Source organism: Silurus meridionalis, chromosome 8 (genome assembly GCF_014805685.1).
Source record: "Silurus meridionalis isolate SWU-2019-XX chromosome 8, ASM1480568v1, whole genome shotgun sequence".
Taxonomy (NCBI): Eukaryota; Metazoa; Chordata; class Actinopteri; order Siluriformes; family Siluridae; genus Silurus; species Silurus meridionalis.
In genome coordinates, this window is record NC_060891.1 from 22339296 (window position 1) to 22359184 (window position 19889).

Genomic DNA, 19889 nt, shown 5'->3' on the forward strand with positions numbered 1-19889 from the left:
AAAAAGGTCTCTTCTGAAATATCCAATCAGAAAAAAATAAAAGTGAGCAGAAGCTGCTGTAGAGTTTTGTAGATGTCAGTGAAATAATATTTTTACATTTTTATTGAATTAATACAATAATTATAATGTGTTGCTTTACACTAAGCCAAAGCAATATGAGGGTAAAGTCTGTTCAACATATCTACACCTGAGATAACGAGTGAAACATTGGCTCAGTTGAAAAATCTGTTTCTTGAAATGATTGAGTCATTGAGTGCAAGTCAGTCAATACACACTCTAAACATTCAACTACTAAACTAAATAAATACATAAATCCAAACTGCCTGTAATACCGTGATGTATTATTGTTGTTTTTTTGTTCATGACAAACGCCTGTGAATGTTCTGAATGCTGCAGGTTGCTGTATTGGGCATGACGTGACTGACACGTTTGACAGGAAGATGGCGCGGAATAGAACGATAAAAAGGGCGAGTATAGAGGCAGCCACTGTGCTACGATCTGCTAAAGTCAATTATTTTTTAACAGACACACAATGGGAGAACATGCAGGTCTAAGAAGAAATGTAATAAACAAATAATATATTCTGAAATATATGTTTTAACACTCAAACCACCAATCTGCCTTTCACTTGAACTTTGGGGTTTGGGCCTCCTAAACCTGTATCAATATAGCATTCCCTTGTGCACAAAGCCAGCGTTGTGAAGATATGAGCTACAAGGGTTGGACTGGAAGATCTTGAGACCCACACTACTATCTGTTTTTCATCCTTTACTCAGGCCCTTGTGTTGAAGATGTTAAGGTTTTTGTTGGGAGTGACGAGGATGGACAGGATTAGAACATGTAGGACGTTTTGGAGACAAGGTAAGGGAGGCGAGATTGAGATGGTTTGGACATGTGCAGAGGAGGGACATGAATTATATTGGTAGGAGAATGCTGAGGATGGAGCCACCAGGTATGAGGAAAAGAGGAAGGCCAAGGAGGAGGTTTGTGGATGTGGTGAGGGAAGACATGCAGGTAGTTGGTATGAAAGAGGCAGATGTAGAGGACAGGGTGGTATGGAGACGGATGATCCGCTGTGGCGACTCCTAAAGGGAGCAGCCGAAAGAAGAAGAAGACTTAGGCCCTTGTTACTGAATGATATAGCCACACTCCAAAATCTAGTGGAAACTATTTCCAGAAGAGTGAAAGTTTAATATCCAGAGAAAGAGAGAACTTTTGCTTGTCATTAGGAGGTAAAGAACCCAACATTATTCAGTTACATTTTCCGTCCATATTTTCACCTACAAAGGTGACTTCACATCTAAAGCTCATTTAATGCTGCTCGAGATCAAAAGGTTTCTGTTAAATGAGTTGTAAAGAAACAATGCATTTATACTGCATAAATAAGTGTTAAAAGTGCAAAAGATGTACCCACTGGAATAACCGAACAGTGCCAAACCTCATTTTTCATGCATAATTTGCCTATAATTGGAAAAAAGACACATACCAAGAATCCATTATGGACAAGTAGTCAGATGTAATATGCTAATTCTTAGCCAGAAAAAGAAAAGAAATAAGGAGCGAGAGAGTGAATGTGTGTGTGTGTGTGTGTGTGTGTGTGTGAGAGAGAGAGAGAGAGAGAGAGAGAGAGAGAGAGAGAGAGAGAGAGAGAGAGAGAGAAAGAGACAGAACAGAAAGGGCAGCTATTGTCAGAGGTGAGAAAGGTAATGGATTTCACCCTCTGAAAGTACATGTGACAAGCAGCGCTTCATACTGAACAGCTGCATCTATAGCACCCAGATCTTTTTGTCTATAAGGATGACCAATGTAGTGTTCATTAGAGATCTGCTGCTCTCTGCCCTCCACTCTCTGTGAGACTTTATGCCAGCATTTCCCTGTGGGTCGCTGTAATACTCACGGCATGGCTCTCCTTCATCATCCCCTTGAGCACAATCAGGAGTGAAGTCACACAAGCGCTCCAGACTGATCTCCTGACCTCGCTTGCAGTGGTAGCGGCCCGCAAAGGTCACGTTTCGAGAGATCTCTGAATGGTGAGAGAGACAGAAGCACATGCATGCGCGCACACACACACACACACACACACACACACACACACACACACACACGCACAGCACAAAACAGGGTTTTACAAAACGGCCTTGATCATCAGGATGAATCTGAATTTATTGGATTGACATCATTAAAAACGAATGAATGAAAGAATAAATGAACAAATAAACAAACAAACAAATATTTGTTAAAAATGGCTATTTTAGTATAGCAGTAAAAGGGAAAAAAACTATTTTCCAAAGACATTAAGTTATTTGAGTTTAATTGGAATATTAAATTACAATTAGAGCAAATTCCAGTCAAAACAAACAAACATACAAACAAAAAAAAAACATGTCAACAAAAAAAATGTCAAATAGAATACAGTAAAATAAATTTTTCTATAAAAGTAGACATTATAGAGTTGGATCACATAAATACATATTAGAATACAAATAATACGTAAAAAGTGGGAACATTTGTCAAAAATCACAATATTACAAGAACCCCAATGTTCCGCAACTCCAATATTCTGCAGTTTAAAATAGCAAAAAGACACTATATTGCTTTTAGCTGCTTGTAAAGCAGTTGATGAGGAAACAAATGTAAGAAACGACTGTGTAAATGCTTTCTCTGACCCTCCAATAGAAACATAAATCAGATGCCATTGGTTAAAGCCTCAGTAGAGACGACCATTATCTTAAGCTGAAACACCAGTGAAATGGAACATAAAAGCACTTAAAGGCAAAGTCACTGGTTCTTTATAGCCACAGATGACAGCAAAGGATACTTGCCAAAGTGTTTGCAACTAAGTAATGGCAAAGTGAGGGAAAAAAAAGAGAGAGAGAAAGAGAATAAAGGTAAAACCTTTCCTGTCTAGTACACCATATACTATAGAACATGTGAAGGTGAGCGATTCGAAAAGGAACATGCCGCATTAAAAACGCAGCAGAACCAGCCAGAGAACGTTTTATTTACCTTTTGAATTTTCTTTTGCATACGGTACGTTAGCCACGCGATATCAGACACAATAGGAAAACTGTGCACAGTGAACCAGATAGGTAAAGCGAGGTGCCTGTATTTATGTGCTTTGGCACCTGATAGCATCAACGAGCACAATGAGACAGAGCCGGTGCTTTGCATATCTATGCAAATGCAAGTCAGCCGTGTCTGTAGCTGTAAATATGAACCACGCTTATAGCCTGGTTCATCTACCACTAAATGAGATAAAGTGTAGCCGAACAAAAACAAAAAAAGAAAAATGTGCTCGCCGATCTTTTTTACTTTCCTGAATCTTTAAAAAAAATGGCGCCACTGTTTATCGTGACACTCTTCAGCAGAGCACAGTGTCCTTGACCCCAGCGATAACAGATTTCATTAGAAGAAAACATAAAAGCTGAATGCTGGGCTGCATTCTCTTACTTCCTTACACACACACACACACACACACACACACACACACACACACACACACACACATCTCTTTAATCATTAGATCCCTTACTCATCTCTCTAAAACACACTCTCGCACACCGTATTTCTCTGATCAACTTATATGCAAACAAGTAAATACAACTGCATACCCAATAAACTGCTTAATTGCTTCCTTTATTTCCATTTCAATGTTGGAATGTTGCCAATGAAATATTTCCCATTCGCAAATCATAAATCTCTTCGTAGACTGCCGCTTAGTGTCCATGCTGTTCTTTCTTACTTTTTTGCACAACCATTTTTAACCTGATTGGTGCTACATTATGATGATATTAATCTTTCTGGGTGGAAAAAAACATCTCCTAATGGCTTATATATGATTTGAATTAAGGTGTTAATTAATTCAGTGGTCCTGTTAAAGCAGATCTGATCGTAGTTCCAGCTGTAAGACGAGTCATTGGTTTATACGAAGGTGTTATTTCTAATACATTGGCATTTCTATAATGATGAGTATTCTGCATTGATGTAAGGGTCACCAGTTTTAAAGATTTGTAAAAGCTAGAGGTAAAAATGTAGCATTAGGCCTTTTCACATATGGAAGTCTTCAGGATGGAAACCGTTACTAACATGCCAACCAGTGAGGAAATGCCTGTTTATTCAGTGCTATAATATCCAGAACTTTTGTTTCCTGGGAAATTTACATTGTTATACAAAAATATGAGTTAATAAATTTTTGTACTGATTTTATTGATTTATTTTTGTATTTTTTTTTGTATAAAAAAAATTTTTTTTTGTATTTATTTTTGTATAATTTTTTTTAAGATCTAACTACTAGTCTAACTTACAATTTAGATGTTATTGATAATGATCAGTATTATTTTTATTACTATACTGCTGATATTTTTATAAAATGAAATAAAGATTAATTTACATCTACATATCATGCAGCTTCAGTACATTTTTTTTTCTTAATTTTTAATTTTTTTTTACCATTTTTATAAAAATTTTTTTTTACAATTTTTATTTAAAATCTAAATAAATATAAAAGAGGCGATTTTATTTATTCACGATGTCCTTTCTTTAATCAGATATTAAAAATATTAACAAACTCCACCGAATCATAATTTAATTGAATCACTAAACTTTGCCTTCCCAGACAATTTTAGCATTGAATTTCCTCAACTGCCATTACTGTCAACTGAACCAGAACATAATTCTTAAAGGAGCCACGTACCATATTTAACAATTAAAACAACCAGAAAAAATTATTAATACAATTAAATATAACTAAAGAAACATGACATTTCAACAGAAATATATATTAAAATAATAATTTCCAGAGTGTAAAATAGTTAAATAAATAAAGAGTTCTTAATAACAAAGTGAGAGATTTTGAGCAAAATTAATATAACACATGTTACATTTAGCTAGTGTATTAACAACTTGAAAAATATTCATTTAAGGCACATTTATAACAATCATGCTATCAATCTGAATTAAATATTTGAATAGATTGACAGCCTTTATGCATGCATATATATATATATATATATATATATATATATATATATATATATATATATATATACAGTACAGACCAAAAGTTTGGACACACCTTCTCATTCAAAGAGTTTTCTTTATTTTCATGACTATGAAAATTGTAGATTCACACTGAAGGCATCAAAACTATGAATTAACACATGTGGAATTATATATGGAATTATATACATAACAAAAAGTGTGAAACAACTGAAAATGTCATATTCTAGGTTCTTCAAAGTAGCCACCTTTTGCTTTGATTACTGCTTTGCACACTCTTGGCATTCTCTTGATGAGCTTCAAGAGGTAGTCACCTGAAATGGTCTTCCAACAGTCTTGAAGGAGTTCCCCGAGAGATGCTTGGCACTTGTTGGCCCTTTTGCCTTCACTCTGCGGTCCAGCTCACCCCTAAACCATCTCAATTGGGTTCAGGTCCGGTGACTGTGGAGGCCAGGTCATCTGGCGCAGCACCCCATCACTCTCCTTCTTGGTCAAATAGCCCTTGATGCCTTCAGTGTGACTCTACAATTTTCATAGTCATGAAAATAAAGAAAACTCTTTGAATGAGAAGGTGTGTCCAAACTTTTGGTCTGTACTCTCTCTCTCTCTCTCTCTCTCTCTCTCTCTCTCTCTCTATATATATATATATATATATATATATATATATATATATATATATATATATATATATATATAATTCAATACATACTTCATATGTGTGAAATTTCAACAAGTGACATCCCTTAGAAGCCATAATACATAGACACATTTACAAAGCCCTCGCTCTATGATGTTTTCTCTGAATCATTATTGTGCCGTTGTCGAAATTATAGCGCATAAACAGCAAGACTACAGGCATCTGCAAAGAAGAAAGGATTGAAGATAAATGCCTGTGGATCACACTCCCCTCTCCCTCCGGACAATTGATCCAATACGAATAGGAATTCAATTAACTGTACCAAGTCATGGTTGGTTGGCCAGCAAACAGCCATAGCATCATCACTCTCTGTCAGACTGTTCCACTGTGGCTCTGACAAAGGAGGAAAAAAATAATAAAATGCGTTTACTGTGAAAAAATATTGTACCTTCAAAAGAATGAGAGACTATTAGTTTAGTTAAGTATTAGTTTTGGTTTTGGTTGGGAGTGACGACGATGGACAGGATTAGAAATGAGTTTATTAGAAGGACAGTGCACGTAGGACCTTTTGGAGACAAGGTGAGGGAGGCGAGATTGAGATGGTTTGGACATGTGCAGAGGAGGGACATGAGTTATATTGGTAGGAGAATGCTGAGGATGGAGCCACCAGGAAGGAGGAGAAGAGGAAGACCAAGGAGGAGGTTTATGGATGTGGTGAGGGAAGACATGGTTTGAAAGAGGCAGATCTAGAGGACAGGGGGGTGTGGAGACGGATGATCCGCTGTGGCGACCCCTAATGGGAGAAACCGAAAGAATAAAAAGAAGACTATTAGTTTAGTTAAAAATTACACAACTGTGTGAAACTGATGGAAGACAATATTGGGGATGTAGTAAAGGCACATGAGGTGGATGTTTTCATTAAATACATTTCATTTGAAATCTGAACATTTTCACAGACAAAAAAAAAAAATGGCTAGGTTTGCCTAATTGCAACTTTCTCTCTGGCAGTTCTGACTATATTTCTCTTGATTAAGACTGTATTGTCTTTGTTTCAGAATTGTGAGAAATAAAGTCAGAATTGCAAGAAATAAAGTTAGAATTGCGAGGAAAAAGTCTGCATTAAAGTAAAATCACAATTAGGCAAGAAGGTTTTAAATGTGGCGGAAACAGGCTTCCATAAAAGGACAGCAAAAACAAACCAAAAAATAATACTAAAAAAATCACCACCTGTGTTACAGCGGTGAAGATTATGCAAAGCAGTCATTTTCTAACCTAAACAAATGCTGTATATTATCATTAGTTTTATACTCTTCTATCAGTCACTCAGTCAGTCATCATCCAAAATAACTGCACAGTAACGCCTTTAGCCCACCAGAGGGCAACATCACCTGAATATTTAATGCTGTACTCGAGCTCATTCACACCTGCACCTCATTTACAAAGCATTATCTAAGGACTCATGCTTGCTTACTGACTTTGCGGAGTCTTGACAAATGCATTCTGTAAGTTCTGGGTTGTGTTTTGATTACTGTTTTCCTGTCTGTCTTTGTTTACTTTTGCTATTTGAATATCCTCCCTTGTTCCTGTTTACTGCGCAGTGATTGATTACGAACCCGTTTCTCTTTAACACCCTTGTGGATCAAGCAGAGATCAGTCATTTGCAATCAGCAGTTTCAACGCAGAATCAATACCATGAAATACACTCCCGGCAGTGTCGGATAATGGCATCCGAGCTAAAGTGACTGGTTTCTACTGTACTTCGAAACAGACTCAACCTCTTAATCGTTGCAAGTCAAAATGACACTGAAAGCACCAAATATGGCTGACAATGCTCAGAATCCACAGCATTCCTTCCAAACAAGTGCAATCATATCACATAATCTAGAAGTAAAATAGAATGCCTGGATAATGTCAAATATTTCAAATACATAGTGACATTAACCATTTAGTAGCCACTATTTTCTTTATGAGCAAGCTTTTTGGTCACTTCTGGATGTCAGATAAGGTTCTTCACAAGTTGCTCACTTTGGATTTTTAGATGAAAAAGGAGGACTGGGTAACGGGATAGGCCAGCTGTCAATGCGGTCTTTCCACAGAAAGCAAAATGTAAAGGTACATTCAGAAAAAGGTATTTCAATAACAGACCCTCTCACATTCCATTCAAGCACTAAGAGTGCATTGACTTGTGCAACCCTAATGGCTGGGGTTGGTTCCATGACCGGGAATCAAACCTGGGCCACAGCGGTGAGAGCGCCGCATCCTAACCACTAGACCACCAGGGAACCTAAATCTAGTCATGCAAAATGTGCTGTGAAAATCTGAAAACTGTGCTTCTTGCTTTGTGGAAGAAATCATGTAAGTAGGAGAGATTAAAAAAACTAAAACATTATGCAAACAAAACAACTAAAAACTAAAAACTAAAACATTATGCAAACATTATGCATTATGCATAATTATATATATATATATATATATATATATATATATATATATATATATATATATATATATATATATATAATTAACTAAATAATAAAGCAGTTCACCTTGTTTAAGCAAAACCCCCTTTAAACTTCTAGGGACCAAAGAGAAACATGCTGCCTGAAGCAAAACATAACATAAATCTTGTTCAGCACTTTAATGCTTTGAAGCACACACTGTAGTAAATCCAGATATCAGAATCCGAATCTGAGTCCGGTTTATTGGACAAGAATGTTGACACACACAAAGAATTTGGTTTTAGATGTTGGTGACTCTCAATAATATTTGAGCTTGGACTATACAAGACAAATCAGACTATCCGAGACGATACAAATATTAAATAGGACACAATATTTAGAGTATATGGCGGATTAGTAGTGTACATAAAGTGTGAGACCTTGGTCTGGAATTTTTATCTACATACAAAAATCTGGCAGATGTTTTTCAGCAAAAGAAAAGTTTTAATACACATAAACACAAGGAAATTGCAGGTATCACAAGTCCTTAGAGCAACACTATTACAGCAGACTGAATGATGTCACAGTCATGCCACTGCTAGTGGTGTAAAGTATTAGAGTGAATGTAATTCTTTACTTTAGATAAGTACTTTATTTGGCTACTGTCTAGTTTTAAAGATATAAACAACTTTTAGTCTCTATACAGTCAACCCCCGATAATTTGCGTCTGGGAAAATTCGCGGGTTCTCATTTGAAACCTAACTAACGGCAAGTTGCGGATTATTTTAAAATTCGCGGGAATCCGCAGCGGGACCGAATGTTCGGAATAACATTTTAAACGATGTATTTGGTCAAATACTGTACACTATTACGTTACTAAAGTGACAATGTCTAGATGAATTCACTATCGTACCATAGGGGCTGTGGATTTTGGAGCGAGTCTTAGAACGTAACCCCCGGGAGTTCCGGGAGACCACTGTATTTTAATTGACAATGACCGTTCCCAATTACATTTTGCACGTCAGCTTTACCTGCCTTATTTATTCTGCAGAAGAGGTGATATCGCCATCAGCATTGTATTTGTCTATTGAATACTAAAAGTACTTCTACTTTGTGACAAGTCAACGATTTTATTTGTTAAATTAAGATTTTTTTTTCCAAATTTTTTTCAGACCGACATGTTTGATCATTGTTTTATTCTGGCATGTTGTAGAGGCAGTTGTTGAATAAAACCTCACAAATCAACTGTTTACCACCAACATGTTTTGGTGTTGAGGATTAGCACATCTTTGAGCCTACGTTAAATACGAGTCAATTACTCAAGTACTGTTCAAATCAGATTCTCAGATAAGATTTTTACTCGTCCTACTGGAATGAAAGAAGGACAACAACTTCAAAACTGAACCTACAAAATACAAACTAAATATACAAATAAAGTCAAAAAGAAATCTGTAAACAAGAGTGTACTTGTAAACATAAACACAAAAACATTGTACAAAACAGCAACAGCAGCGTTCGAGAGTTATGCAAAAACAGCATGTAAACAATTATAATATGGGTGGTGCTGTAGAATTGAAATTAGTATTGAGTGTGTGATTGAGTTCAGGTTTAAAGCAGTTCAGTAAGAAATAATTGAGTGAGTGAGTGTGTGTGAGAGAGTTTCAGTTCAGTACTGTGTGTTAAGGAGGCTGATAGCTTGAGGGAAAAAATCTGTTGTTGATGCTTCAGTACCTCTTTCCTGATGGTGGGAGAGTGAAGAGTATGTGTGTGAGGGGTGAGTGGGGTCATCCATAATGCTGTTGGCTTTTTGCTTTATATTTAAGAAAAGGGGCAAATAGAAAGTTAAATTCATAATGATGTCCAGTCAATATAAACATAGGATACAAGTTGTATCCTACATGTAACTATGTTTTTGGGAAAAAAAATTCTTGAATCCATTGTTCTAGCATTAGCCGCTAGCCACTTCCTGGTTAACGGCTAACGCTAAAGCTATTGATTCTTTAGCGTTTTAATGCATGTGCAAAACAAATCTTTTTGCTGGTATGGAATAAGTAGCCACAGGGACACTACGCCAACTCTAGTTTATTTTATTTTTTATACCCAGGGCATTGTTGAGTATTTTAAGTTTGATAATAATAATGAAAAATGCGCTCAAAGTGCAAGGCTAAACAAACTTACTTTACGTTCCAGAGGAAAGTCGGATTTTAACTATGTTCCGCACATAAAAAAGATTGCATTCGGTACACGTGCGAACTTTGGTACGAAGACGTGTACTGTTACGCAGCTAGTAAAAAATGTAGTAAGTGAAGCAAACAAACGGATGAATAACGCTGAGACTTCATAGACATCTGAGAGCCATTACAATACTACTGCAAGGTTCAATTAAATAGTTTGCTTGATGATTTTGCAGAAGACTATGAATGTGTTATGCACAGCAGCACACTTTCTATACATTATCTGCTTCAGATTCATCTTCATTTAATCATTCTCTCCTCTGAGCCATTGTAGACTGCTTCGATATTCAATATCATCATGCAAAACCTGGAGTGACAGAGACAGATAAAGGTTGCCTTTTACAAATGGTTTTGCTCTTCACAAAGCAGAATGATGGCTCCGCGAATGATTCACGGGGGTAGCTTGAGGGGACAACAAGTGAAAGTGAGCAGGGGAGAAAGATGAAGAGGAGAAGAATCAGAGACAAAATAATCAGGGATGCTTTTCCATTCCCTGCTAATTAAGCTGCTTTGCTTTTTTTGTGTTTTTTTTTTTTTTTACAGTGGAGTGCAATTAGCCTTTGAATCATCCTTTGGAAATTTTTCACATTATGTTGGCATGCGAGTAAATGGTACGATAAATAAATAAATAAACAAAGTTGTGCAAATTAGGGCCTCGAAATGGATGCCTAATAAACATTGGCCAAAGGGCATGAGTGTCTGCAGACATTGTAAATGCACATGCTGCAACAGCTGTTAAAAGGACGGGTTCAATTTAATGGTTTTGCCTGTTTATTGGCATGTTTTGTGTGTGAGTGTGTATGAGTGTATTTCTCCAGGCTGTTTTCTTCAGATCACAGAACACACAACACCCAAGCCAAGTTGTTTTCCCATAAGATCAGCCCCTTCCTATTGATTTATTTAAAACACTCTGGGACAATAGGTTTAACAATTATGAGGGTGACATTTTAAATACAGGCGAATAAAAAATTATATCACAGACACTTTGTGCGCTATTAAATTCATCATGATTTGTTGTTTTTCTAGGCCATGGTTTCAAGAACCATTTGGCTGCATCATGTGTGTTATGCTGCAAGAAATTGAGTTTTCAGTCCTACTGCAAAGCTGTCAAAAGAAGAATAAAAACAGGTTCTCAAGGCTTTAATCATGTATAAGGCTAGGTTTATATCATCTCGATGATTTTAGTAAATAGGCACGATAGCTGTGTGGGGAGATTTGGATTATTTCACTGCCAAACATGCTGCTTGTAAAGGAAAAAGACAATAACTGTGGCGTTTCACAATGGCTAAAGACCCCCGAGGCATATACAAGCCTGGATGTAATACTGGGCCCTGATACTAATACAATTATTTATCTAAGCAAACGCTTTTATTTATTATTGGACTGAGTTTTTATTAGTGAGTTTGTGTTCGCTGTAGTCTATGTCTAGTCAAAGGGCTTCAGAACACACGTCCTAATAATCCTAAATGTCCCTAAAGGCTTTGCTTGAATAAATAAATATCATTACTGCTCTTAGCATAGTCCCTTCTGATTAATATTTGTATTCTTTTTTAATTATTGCAATTCCGCATCCTGCTTGTTAATTAGGCAATGTTTGCATGAGCAAGACTGTGGGTACTGTGCAGTATATATCTTCATGGTTGTATTTTAGCTAATCACAGCTGAGTCAATATTCAGTAAAACTGTGAGTGGTGTGGAATTGCTTTAATGCAACAGAAACAACAAGAAATTAATATCAAGTGACATTCCAGACACATTATGGACAAATGAATTGTTCATCTTTGCTTTGCTAACAGAAAGTCTTTACTTGTTTTGCTTGACCTTAGTGCAGCTTTTGACACCATTGATCATTCTATCCTGCTTCTAGACTACAGAATGTTGTTGGAATAAAGGGAACAGCTCTCTCCTGGCTGAGGTCTTATTTGACTGATCGCTTTTAGATTGTTGATGTAAACGGTGAGTTCTCCACACTCTCAGAGGTAAAGTTTGGTGTTCTGCAAGGATCTGTCTTAGGCCCACTGCTTTTTCTGTTTATATCTGCTGCTTCTTGGTGAAATTACATATAAACATTGTATTCGTTTCCATTGCTATGCTGATGATACACAGCTGTATATCTCTGCAAAGCCAGATGAGAGAGATCAGCTACAAAATGTTGAGTGTGTAAAGGACATTAGACAGTGGATGCTTGATAAGTTCCTTCTGCTTAATTTGGATAAGACAGAAGTATTTGTATTAGGACCACATGCAGCTAGAAGTAAACTTTCCAATTACATAGCATCTCTGGATGGTGTTTTGTCTCAGTGTTTACAGCAGTCAAAGACCTCGGTGTGATTATTGAACCTAGTCTTTTTCCTTCTGATGCTCACATGAATAATATTACCAGGATCGCCTTCTTTCACCTTGGGAATATTGCTAAAATTAGAAATATGATGTCGTTACAGGATGCAGAAAAGTTCATGTTCATGCTTTTGTTACATCTAGATTAGACTACTTTAATGCTTTACTGTCTGGGTGTTCGAGTAAGGGCATAAATAAGCTTCAGTTGGTTCAGAATGCAGCAGCAAGAGTCCTTACAAGATAAAGCACTTAACAGTCTCACACCGCAGTATCTGAGTGAACTTTAGTATCAATATGATCCCCCACACGTACTTAGATCAAAAGGTGCAGGCTATTTGTTGTTACCCCAAATAATGAATACTTCAGCAGGGGGCAGATCTTTCTTTTATAAAGCCCCACAGTTATGGAACAGCCTTCCAATCAGTGTTCGGGACTCAGACACAGTCTCAGTGTTCAAGTCGAGGCCGAAAACCTATTTATTTACTCAAGTCTTTTATCAGAAGATATTTTTTTCGGTAAAGGAGCACATCTGAAGGAATCATGGATATAGAGTGTTTGGTGAACTGGGATATTTGTATGCTGTCGTCCCCTCACTCTCACTCAGGTTTGTTGAAGTTGGTGTGATGGGTCGTCTCTTATCCAAGAGATCCCTCATGTCTGTGTTACCTCCCGGTTCTCCCTTTTAGTAATGCTGCTAGAGCGAGTCTTGCCTGAATCCCAGATAAGGATGGTTTCCCTTTTGAGCCTGGTTCCTCTCAAGATTTCTTACTTATGCCATCTCGGGGAGTTTTTCCTTGCCACAGTCGCCACCGGCTCGCTCATTAGGGACAAATTTACACTTATAAAGAACATCCTATTCATTTTTATCACTACATTATCTGTGCAAAGCTGTTTTTAGACAATGTTAATTGTTGAATGCACTATACATATTAAAATGAATTAAACTGAACTGAATGTATAGAGTCCAACTTTAGAAATGATCAGCTAGCTGGCTAAGTAGCTTACATTGATTTGTACATTGCAACCAAAAGACTAGAAATTAGCATCCTTTCTTTTGTCTTATCTTCATCGAATGGGCTTTCATGCTTTTAGTTAAAAGTGATATTAATGAAAAAAAAAGTTATTGTTTGCCGTGTCTGCTGATGATGTCGCTAACTCGACTGTAGATTTAGCTTAGCAAATTCTCACTACAATTGTGATTTTCTGTGGCATGAAACAAACAGTGGAATTTTCCACTTTGGTTATATTTAATATAAAGTAGACAGAGTGTTTGGGAATGAATTTCCGGTGGTAAAGCTACAGTGCCCTCCACAATTATTGGCACCCCTGTTTAAGATGTGGTCGTGGACTTCTAAAAATTCTCCTTTTTTTTAAAACAACATAGAACCCAAATGCAAAAAAAGAGAAAAATCCAACCTTTTATTTAAGTACATTACTTTGGTGGTAAAAAAAATCATACATTTAGAAAAAAAAAAAACTTGAAATCATGTGTCCCACAATTATTGGCACCCCTAACAATTCCTCTGAAAAATTTAATTGTTTTTTTATATATTTTTCTGTAGTTGCTAAGGTTGGTCAGGGTATCTAGGGACTTTTAATTAGTAATTCATGATTTCCTGTTTCCCTGGGGTATAAATATGACGTGACACAGAGGCCTAATTCTCTTACCCATTTGTCAACATGGCAAAGACAAGAGAACACACCATTCAAGTAAGGCAGATGTGTGTCGACCTTCATAAGTCAGGCAATGGCTACAAGAATATAGCCACTCGCCTTAACTTGCTGGTATCTACAGTCAGAGGAATCATTAAGAAGTTTAAAACAACTGGAACAGTGACAAACAAGGCTGGAAGAGGTCCCAAGTTTATCTTGCCACAACGCACAGTGAGGAGGATGGTAAGAGAAGTAAAAAAATTTCCCAAGCTTACCGTCACAGAATTGCATCAAAGAGTGGCACCTTGGGGTCACAGAGTCTCCAAAACAACCATCAGACGCTCTCTACATGCCAACAAGCTGTTTGGGAGGCATGCAAGGAAAAAGCCTTTTCTCACTAACACTCACAAACTTAAACGTCTGGAGTTTGCTAAGCGGTACTGGGACTTCAACTGGGATCGTGTGCTTTGGTCAGATGAGACTAAGATTGAGCTTTTGGCAACAAACACTCTAAGTGGGTCTGGCGTAAAACAAAAAATGAGTATGCCGAAAAGCACCTCATGCCCACCGTGAAGTATGGTGGAGGATCTGTGATGCTGTGGGCCTGTTTCTCTTCCAAAGGCCCTGGGAACCTTGTTAGGGTGGATGGCATTATGAACGCTTTAAAGTACCAGGATATTTTAAATAAAAACCTGATGGCCTCTGCCAGAAAGCTGAAGATGGGTCGTCATTGGGTCTTTCAGCAGGATAATGATCCAAAACATGTGGCAAAATCTACACAAAAGTGGTTCAGCAGTCACAAACTCAAGGTCCTCCCATGGCCATCTCATTCCCCAGACCTCAACCCAATCGAAAACCTGTGGGGCGACCTAAAGAGATGAGTGCATAAGAGAGGACCCAGGACACTGGATGATCTAGAAAGATTGTGCAAAGAAGAATGGTCAAAAATCCCTCTCTCTGTGTTCTCTAATCTTGTGAAATGTTATAGGAGGAGATTAAGTGCTGTCTTGTTGGCAAAAGGAGGTTTGTAGAAAGTATTAACATCAGGGGTGCCAATAATTGTGGCACACATGATTTCAAGTTTTTTTTTTTTTCTAAATGTGTGATTTTTTTTACCACCAAAGTAATGTACTTAAATAAAAGGTTGGATTTTTCTCTTTTTTTTGCATTTGGGTTCTATGTTGTTTTAAAAAAAAGGAGAATTTTTAGAAGTCCACGACCACATCTTAAACAGGGGTGCCAATAATTGTGGAGGGCACTGTATAAGACTGGGCACTATCACAGAGAAGTGTTTGGTCATGTTTAATAAAGCTTCCTGGTAGTGATGGTAGACTCATTTTGAATGAGTCTTTAATGTGACTCAGAAGAACAAGTAATCTCAATGGGGTATTAATTCATCTTCCACTGCATGAGCAAAGGGTTACAAAATCTCTTGTTGTCATTTACAGGAAAATTAATTGAGTCGATCATCTCTCAACTCTTCTAGTCTAAATCATTCGTTCTTTTATCAAATGAATCCCATATACTCTATGCAGTGCATTACACATAAAACAGAATTAAGTTGTTCGTCTCATCTCATCTCCAGTCCTCTGGTCCAAATCTTGATATTTTTGTTACTATATTTATGGGAGTTACTCTACAAAATAACTAATGATACACACCAGAAGATGTATGAGGTGAGCTACTCATTAAGTTTATCATAAATTGTCCTTAGCTGCATTGTCATATTTTCATTATTGGAACTAAAGTCAAATTTTGTGTATGTAGACATGTTGGGGGATCTGCGTATTGAAAATGTAACCTTTTGTATTATTTCTGAACAAAAGAACAAAATGAACGTAATGATTATAAAATAAAAAAAAGATTTGTTCATTTGATGAATGAACCAAGTCACAAAAATGATCCGATCTTCCCATAACTACGTCCTGGATATTTAAAATAAGTGTGATAGTATGGAACCAATTCAGGGTGGCTTCACATTTCCCAGGTACACTAGGTGTGAGATAGGGGAACACAACTGCATGTCACATCCGAAATAATTACTTCTACATATACAATGACCAGGCATAAGTTTATGGCCACCATTCAGGCATAACATTATGACCACCTGCCTAATATTGTGTTGGTCCCCCTTTTGCTGCCAAAACAGTCCTGACCTGTTGAGCATTAACAGCATTGGCCTTCTTCAGCAGTTTGCTCAAGTAGCTCGTCTACATTTACATGTACATTTGCGGAATTTAGCAGATGCCCTTGTCCATAGCGACGTACAAAAGTATCACTTAAAGATACTTTTGGGGACTCCGCTGTATGAACATCTAGGGGAAGTTCATTCCACCACCTCGGTGCCAGAACAGAGAAGACCCTTGAAGTATACTTAACTCTCATTCTGAGAGAAAGTGGTACCAGTCAAGCAGTGCTGGAGGATCTCAGACAGCGTGGTGCAGTGTAAGGTGTGTTGAGGTCTCTTAGGTAAGATGGTGATGGATCGGACCACACGGGCCCCCACTTTTTGATAGATACTGACCACTGCAGACTGGGAACGTCCTACAAGAGCTGCAGTTTTGGAGATGCTCTGACTCAGTCGTCTAGCCGTCACAATTTAGCCCTTTGTCAAACTCGCTCAAATCCTTACACTTTACCATTTTTTCTGCTTCTAACACATTAACAAAATGTTCACTTGCTGCCCACCCACTAACAGGTGCCATGATGAAGAGATAATCAGTGTTATTCACTTCCCCGCTCATAATGTTATAATGTCATAATGTTATGCCTGGTCAGTGTATTTGCATTATGTTTTATAAACATTTCTCTTTGCATTTAAGCAGCTGTTAATAAATTCACTGGAGGCCCAGTCTCTTTAAAACAGAATTAAAAAAAACAAAAATCACAATGATGTAGAGATCTCCATTACTCAGTCAATCAAAACATGGAATTCTCCTGTCAATCATCTCGTCGTATTGTGAATCCATTTCTGGTCGCTTCAAGCAAGTACAATTCCATATACAAGTTTTGCTCAAGACCCACTAACTGCCGTCCCTACTGGACTTTCTCTGCACCCCTGTTTTCTGCTCGTCCATCCTCGGCACAGCTCATTTCCCCCCGTCTCCTGCGGCAAGATGATGGATGGCTAGGGGAAAGCTCGCCATGCTCGCGTACCCAAAGTGCGGGTGGGAAGCAGTGGTGTAACACTGTATTAGACTCGGGGAGCTGCATGATTTAGTGAGCAGGGAAATAGATGAGGAAGCACGAGGTTAGGGGTGCAATTCTCAGATGGAGGAAGTTGCCACCACAGATAAACGTATGTACACTGCTGTATGGCTAACTGATGGAGAGGATTATGTATGCACTTTGGCAGTTAGCAGGATTTACACAATGCAGGCAAAAGCATTGGGACACCTGGCTGTTCAAGCCGTATGTGGCTATTACCACAACGATGGAGGCACAAAATTGTATAGGATGTCATTGGAGGTGGTAGCATTTAATTATAAGAGCAGAAATCTCCATAAGTACACTTCAAAATATAGTTTAACATGTTCCCAGAAGAGTAGAGATTATTATGGCAGCAAATCGGGACTAACTGTGGAATGGGATGTTTACAATGGTCAGGTGTCCACAAACTTCTATCCATATAAACCTAGTATTGTTGATATCGACTGTGAATCATTACAAAATGGTAGAGGAAAGTAATTAAGACATTGGACCTCTGCTCAGAAGGACAAATCCCATCATGACCAAGTTGCAGATCCTAGGCTCTTCAGCAAGGGATTAACCTTCAACTGTTGTATAAATAAGATACTTGTAAGTTGCTCTTGATAAATTATTGTTGAGTATGTAATATGTTACTACCTTCAGCAATTTACAATATTTTATGATACTAATGTATTCACAAAACAAACTGATTTTGCAATACACCAATATGCTTTGAAAAATATACTAGTGGTCCTGAGGAAAATCAGCTCCAACAAGCTCCAGGCATACACCCAAAAACATGTGCTGACGGAAGGAGTGAACGAGGTGCGAATGGTGGATGGCGCTCTCAGCTACTATTACCATGCCCTTGACACCCATATATCTCAAGTGCACTTGACATTCATACATTTACAAGGGTGCTAGACTGTGATTGACAGTCTAGCACTATGAGGAATTCCAATGCGTGAGATGCTTCTTCCTTTTACTTTATTATTTTGAATAGGATAAAAGTTTGTGGAAGAAAAAAAAAGGCCAAGGATCTAATCTGGAAATTGCTAAGGATCTAATCTGGAAATTGCTAGAAAGTGCTGATAGGGTGTTACAGGGGAATGATAATTTTGGCTGCACTAACACATTCTTATTGTGCAAGATATAATTATTTTTATCTGACAAGTTGCAGAAAAAAAACAAAAATGACTTTCAGGGTACCAAATAAAAACACACACAAAAACCACTCGTTAATTATTTTCACCTAAACTTAGAATAACTTTCTCAGTTTCAAAATGCGCCTACACAATAAAACGCTTATATCTTATATAAAAACTTTTAGGCTGGGTACTTTTTAATTACTTAAAACTATGAATAAAATTATTAATATTGCTATGAATGTGTACAGACATGGCATGAAAGTTGCAATTTTGCCAACCATGAAGATGCAGTTATTCATTTATTGTTAAGTTCATGTATGTATGTATGTATGTTGATTTACTCTATCTGTGGTAATGTTTCCTGTCATGAATATTTATATACATACATTTATATTTAAAAATATCAATCTGAATCAGTTTCACCTGAGTTGGTGCAAAAGAAAGTGACCACATGTGCACTGGAGGGGCAATAGAAAGACAGGGCTGTAGAAGGGCAACAACCCAGCAACAGGACTGCTATCTGCTCCATTGTGCATGGCGTAATAAGCACTGCCAGAGTCTGGAAAAAAACACCAGCAGGCTATTGGTTCCTGACTAAACTTTATCAGGATCAACCTGTAATTTTTTTGTTCGATTTATGGTGCGATTTTGAATCCAGCCCTCTAAGGGTTGATGATTTTGGTTGACACTCAGCACTGTTATTTCAATTTGTTCTCAACTAATTACACAATGTATGTTAGTAGTATTTTCATCCTGAATATTTCATTCATCAAAATACAACGTGCAAATTAAGTGTTCCCTTCATTCTTTCTTTGAAATTTGTGCTCATTCAGACACATGGGTGTTAGTAAAGTCGGGTACTGATGAAGGTGAGGAAAGGAATCCTGGGGTGCAGTCAGTGTTCCAATTTAAAGCTGTTCAAAGGGGTTGAGGTCAGAGCTCTATAGCAGGAGATCTTCCACTCCAACCCATACAAAGCATATCTTTATGTAGTTTGCTTTGTGCACAGGGGTATTGTCATGCTGGAACAGGTTTGGGGCACCTAGTTCAAATGAAAGAAAATTTTATGCTACTGCATCCAAAGACACACCCTTCAGCTTTGCGATTACATTTTGGGAAGGGGCCACGTATGGCTGAGAAAGTCGGGTGCCCCTTACTTTTGTCCATATAATGTAGATTAGTAGATATCAAGTAGCAATATAAAAATGTTAGCTTTGAAACACTGAATGCAAAGATATATCCTATAAAATATAAA

General features: G+C 37.5%; 1 protein-coding gene across 4 annotated transcripts in view; it reads right to left on the minus strand.

Moving 5' to 3' along the window:
* Positions 1–19889, minus strand: part of alk (ALK receptor tyrosine kinase) — a 457491-nt gene that overhangs the window by 50493 nt on the left and 387109 nt on the right. For all 4 annotated transcript variants that reach the window (XM_046855620.1, XM_046855619.1, XM_046855621.1 and 1 more), the window contains one exon: positions 1898–2023. In XM_046855620.1, the coding sequence (XP_046711576.1) occupies positions 1898–2023 (126 nt within the window). The remainder of the gene's footprint in view (positions 1–1897; positions 2024–19889) is intronic.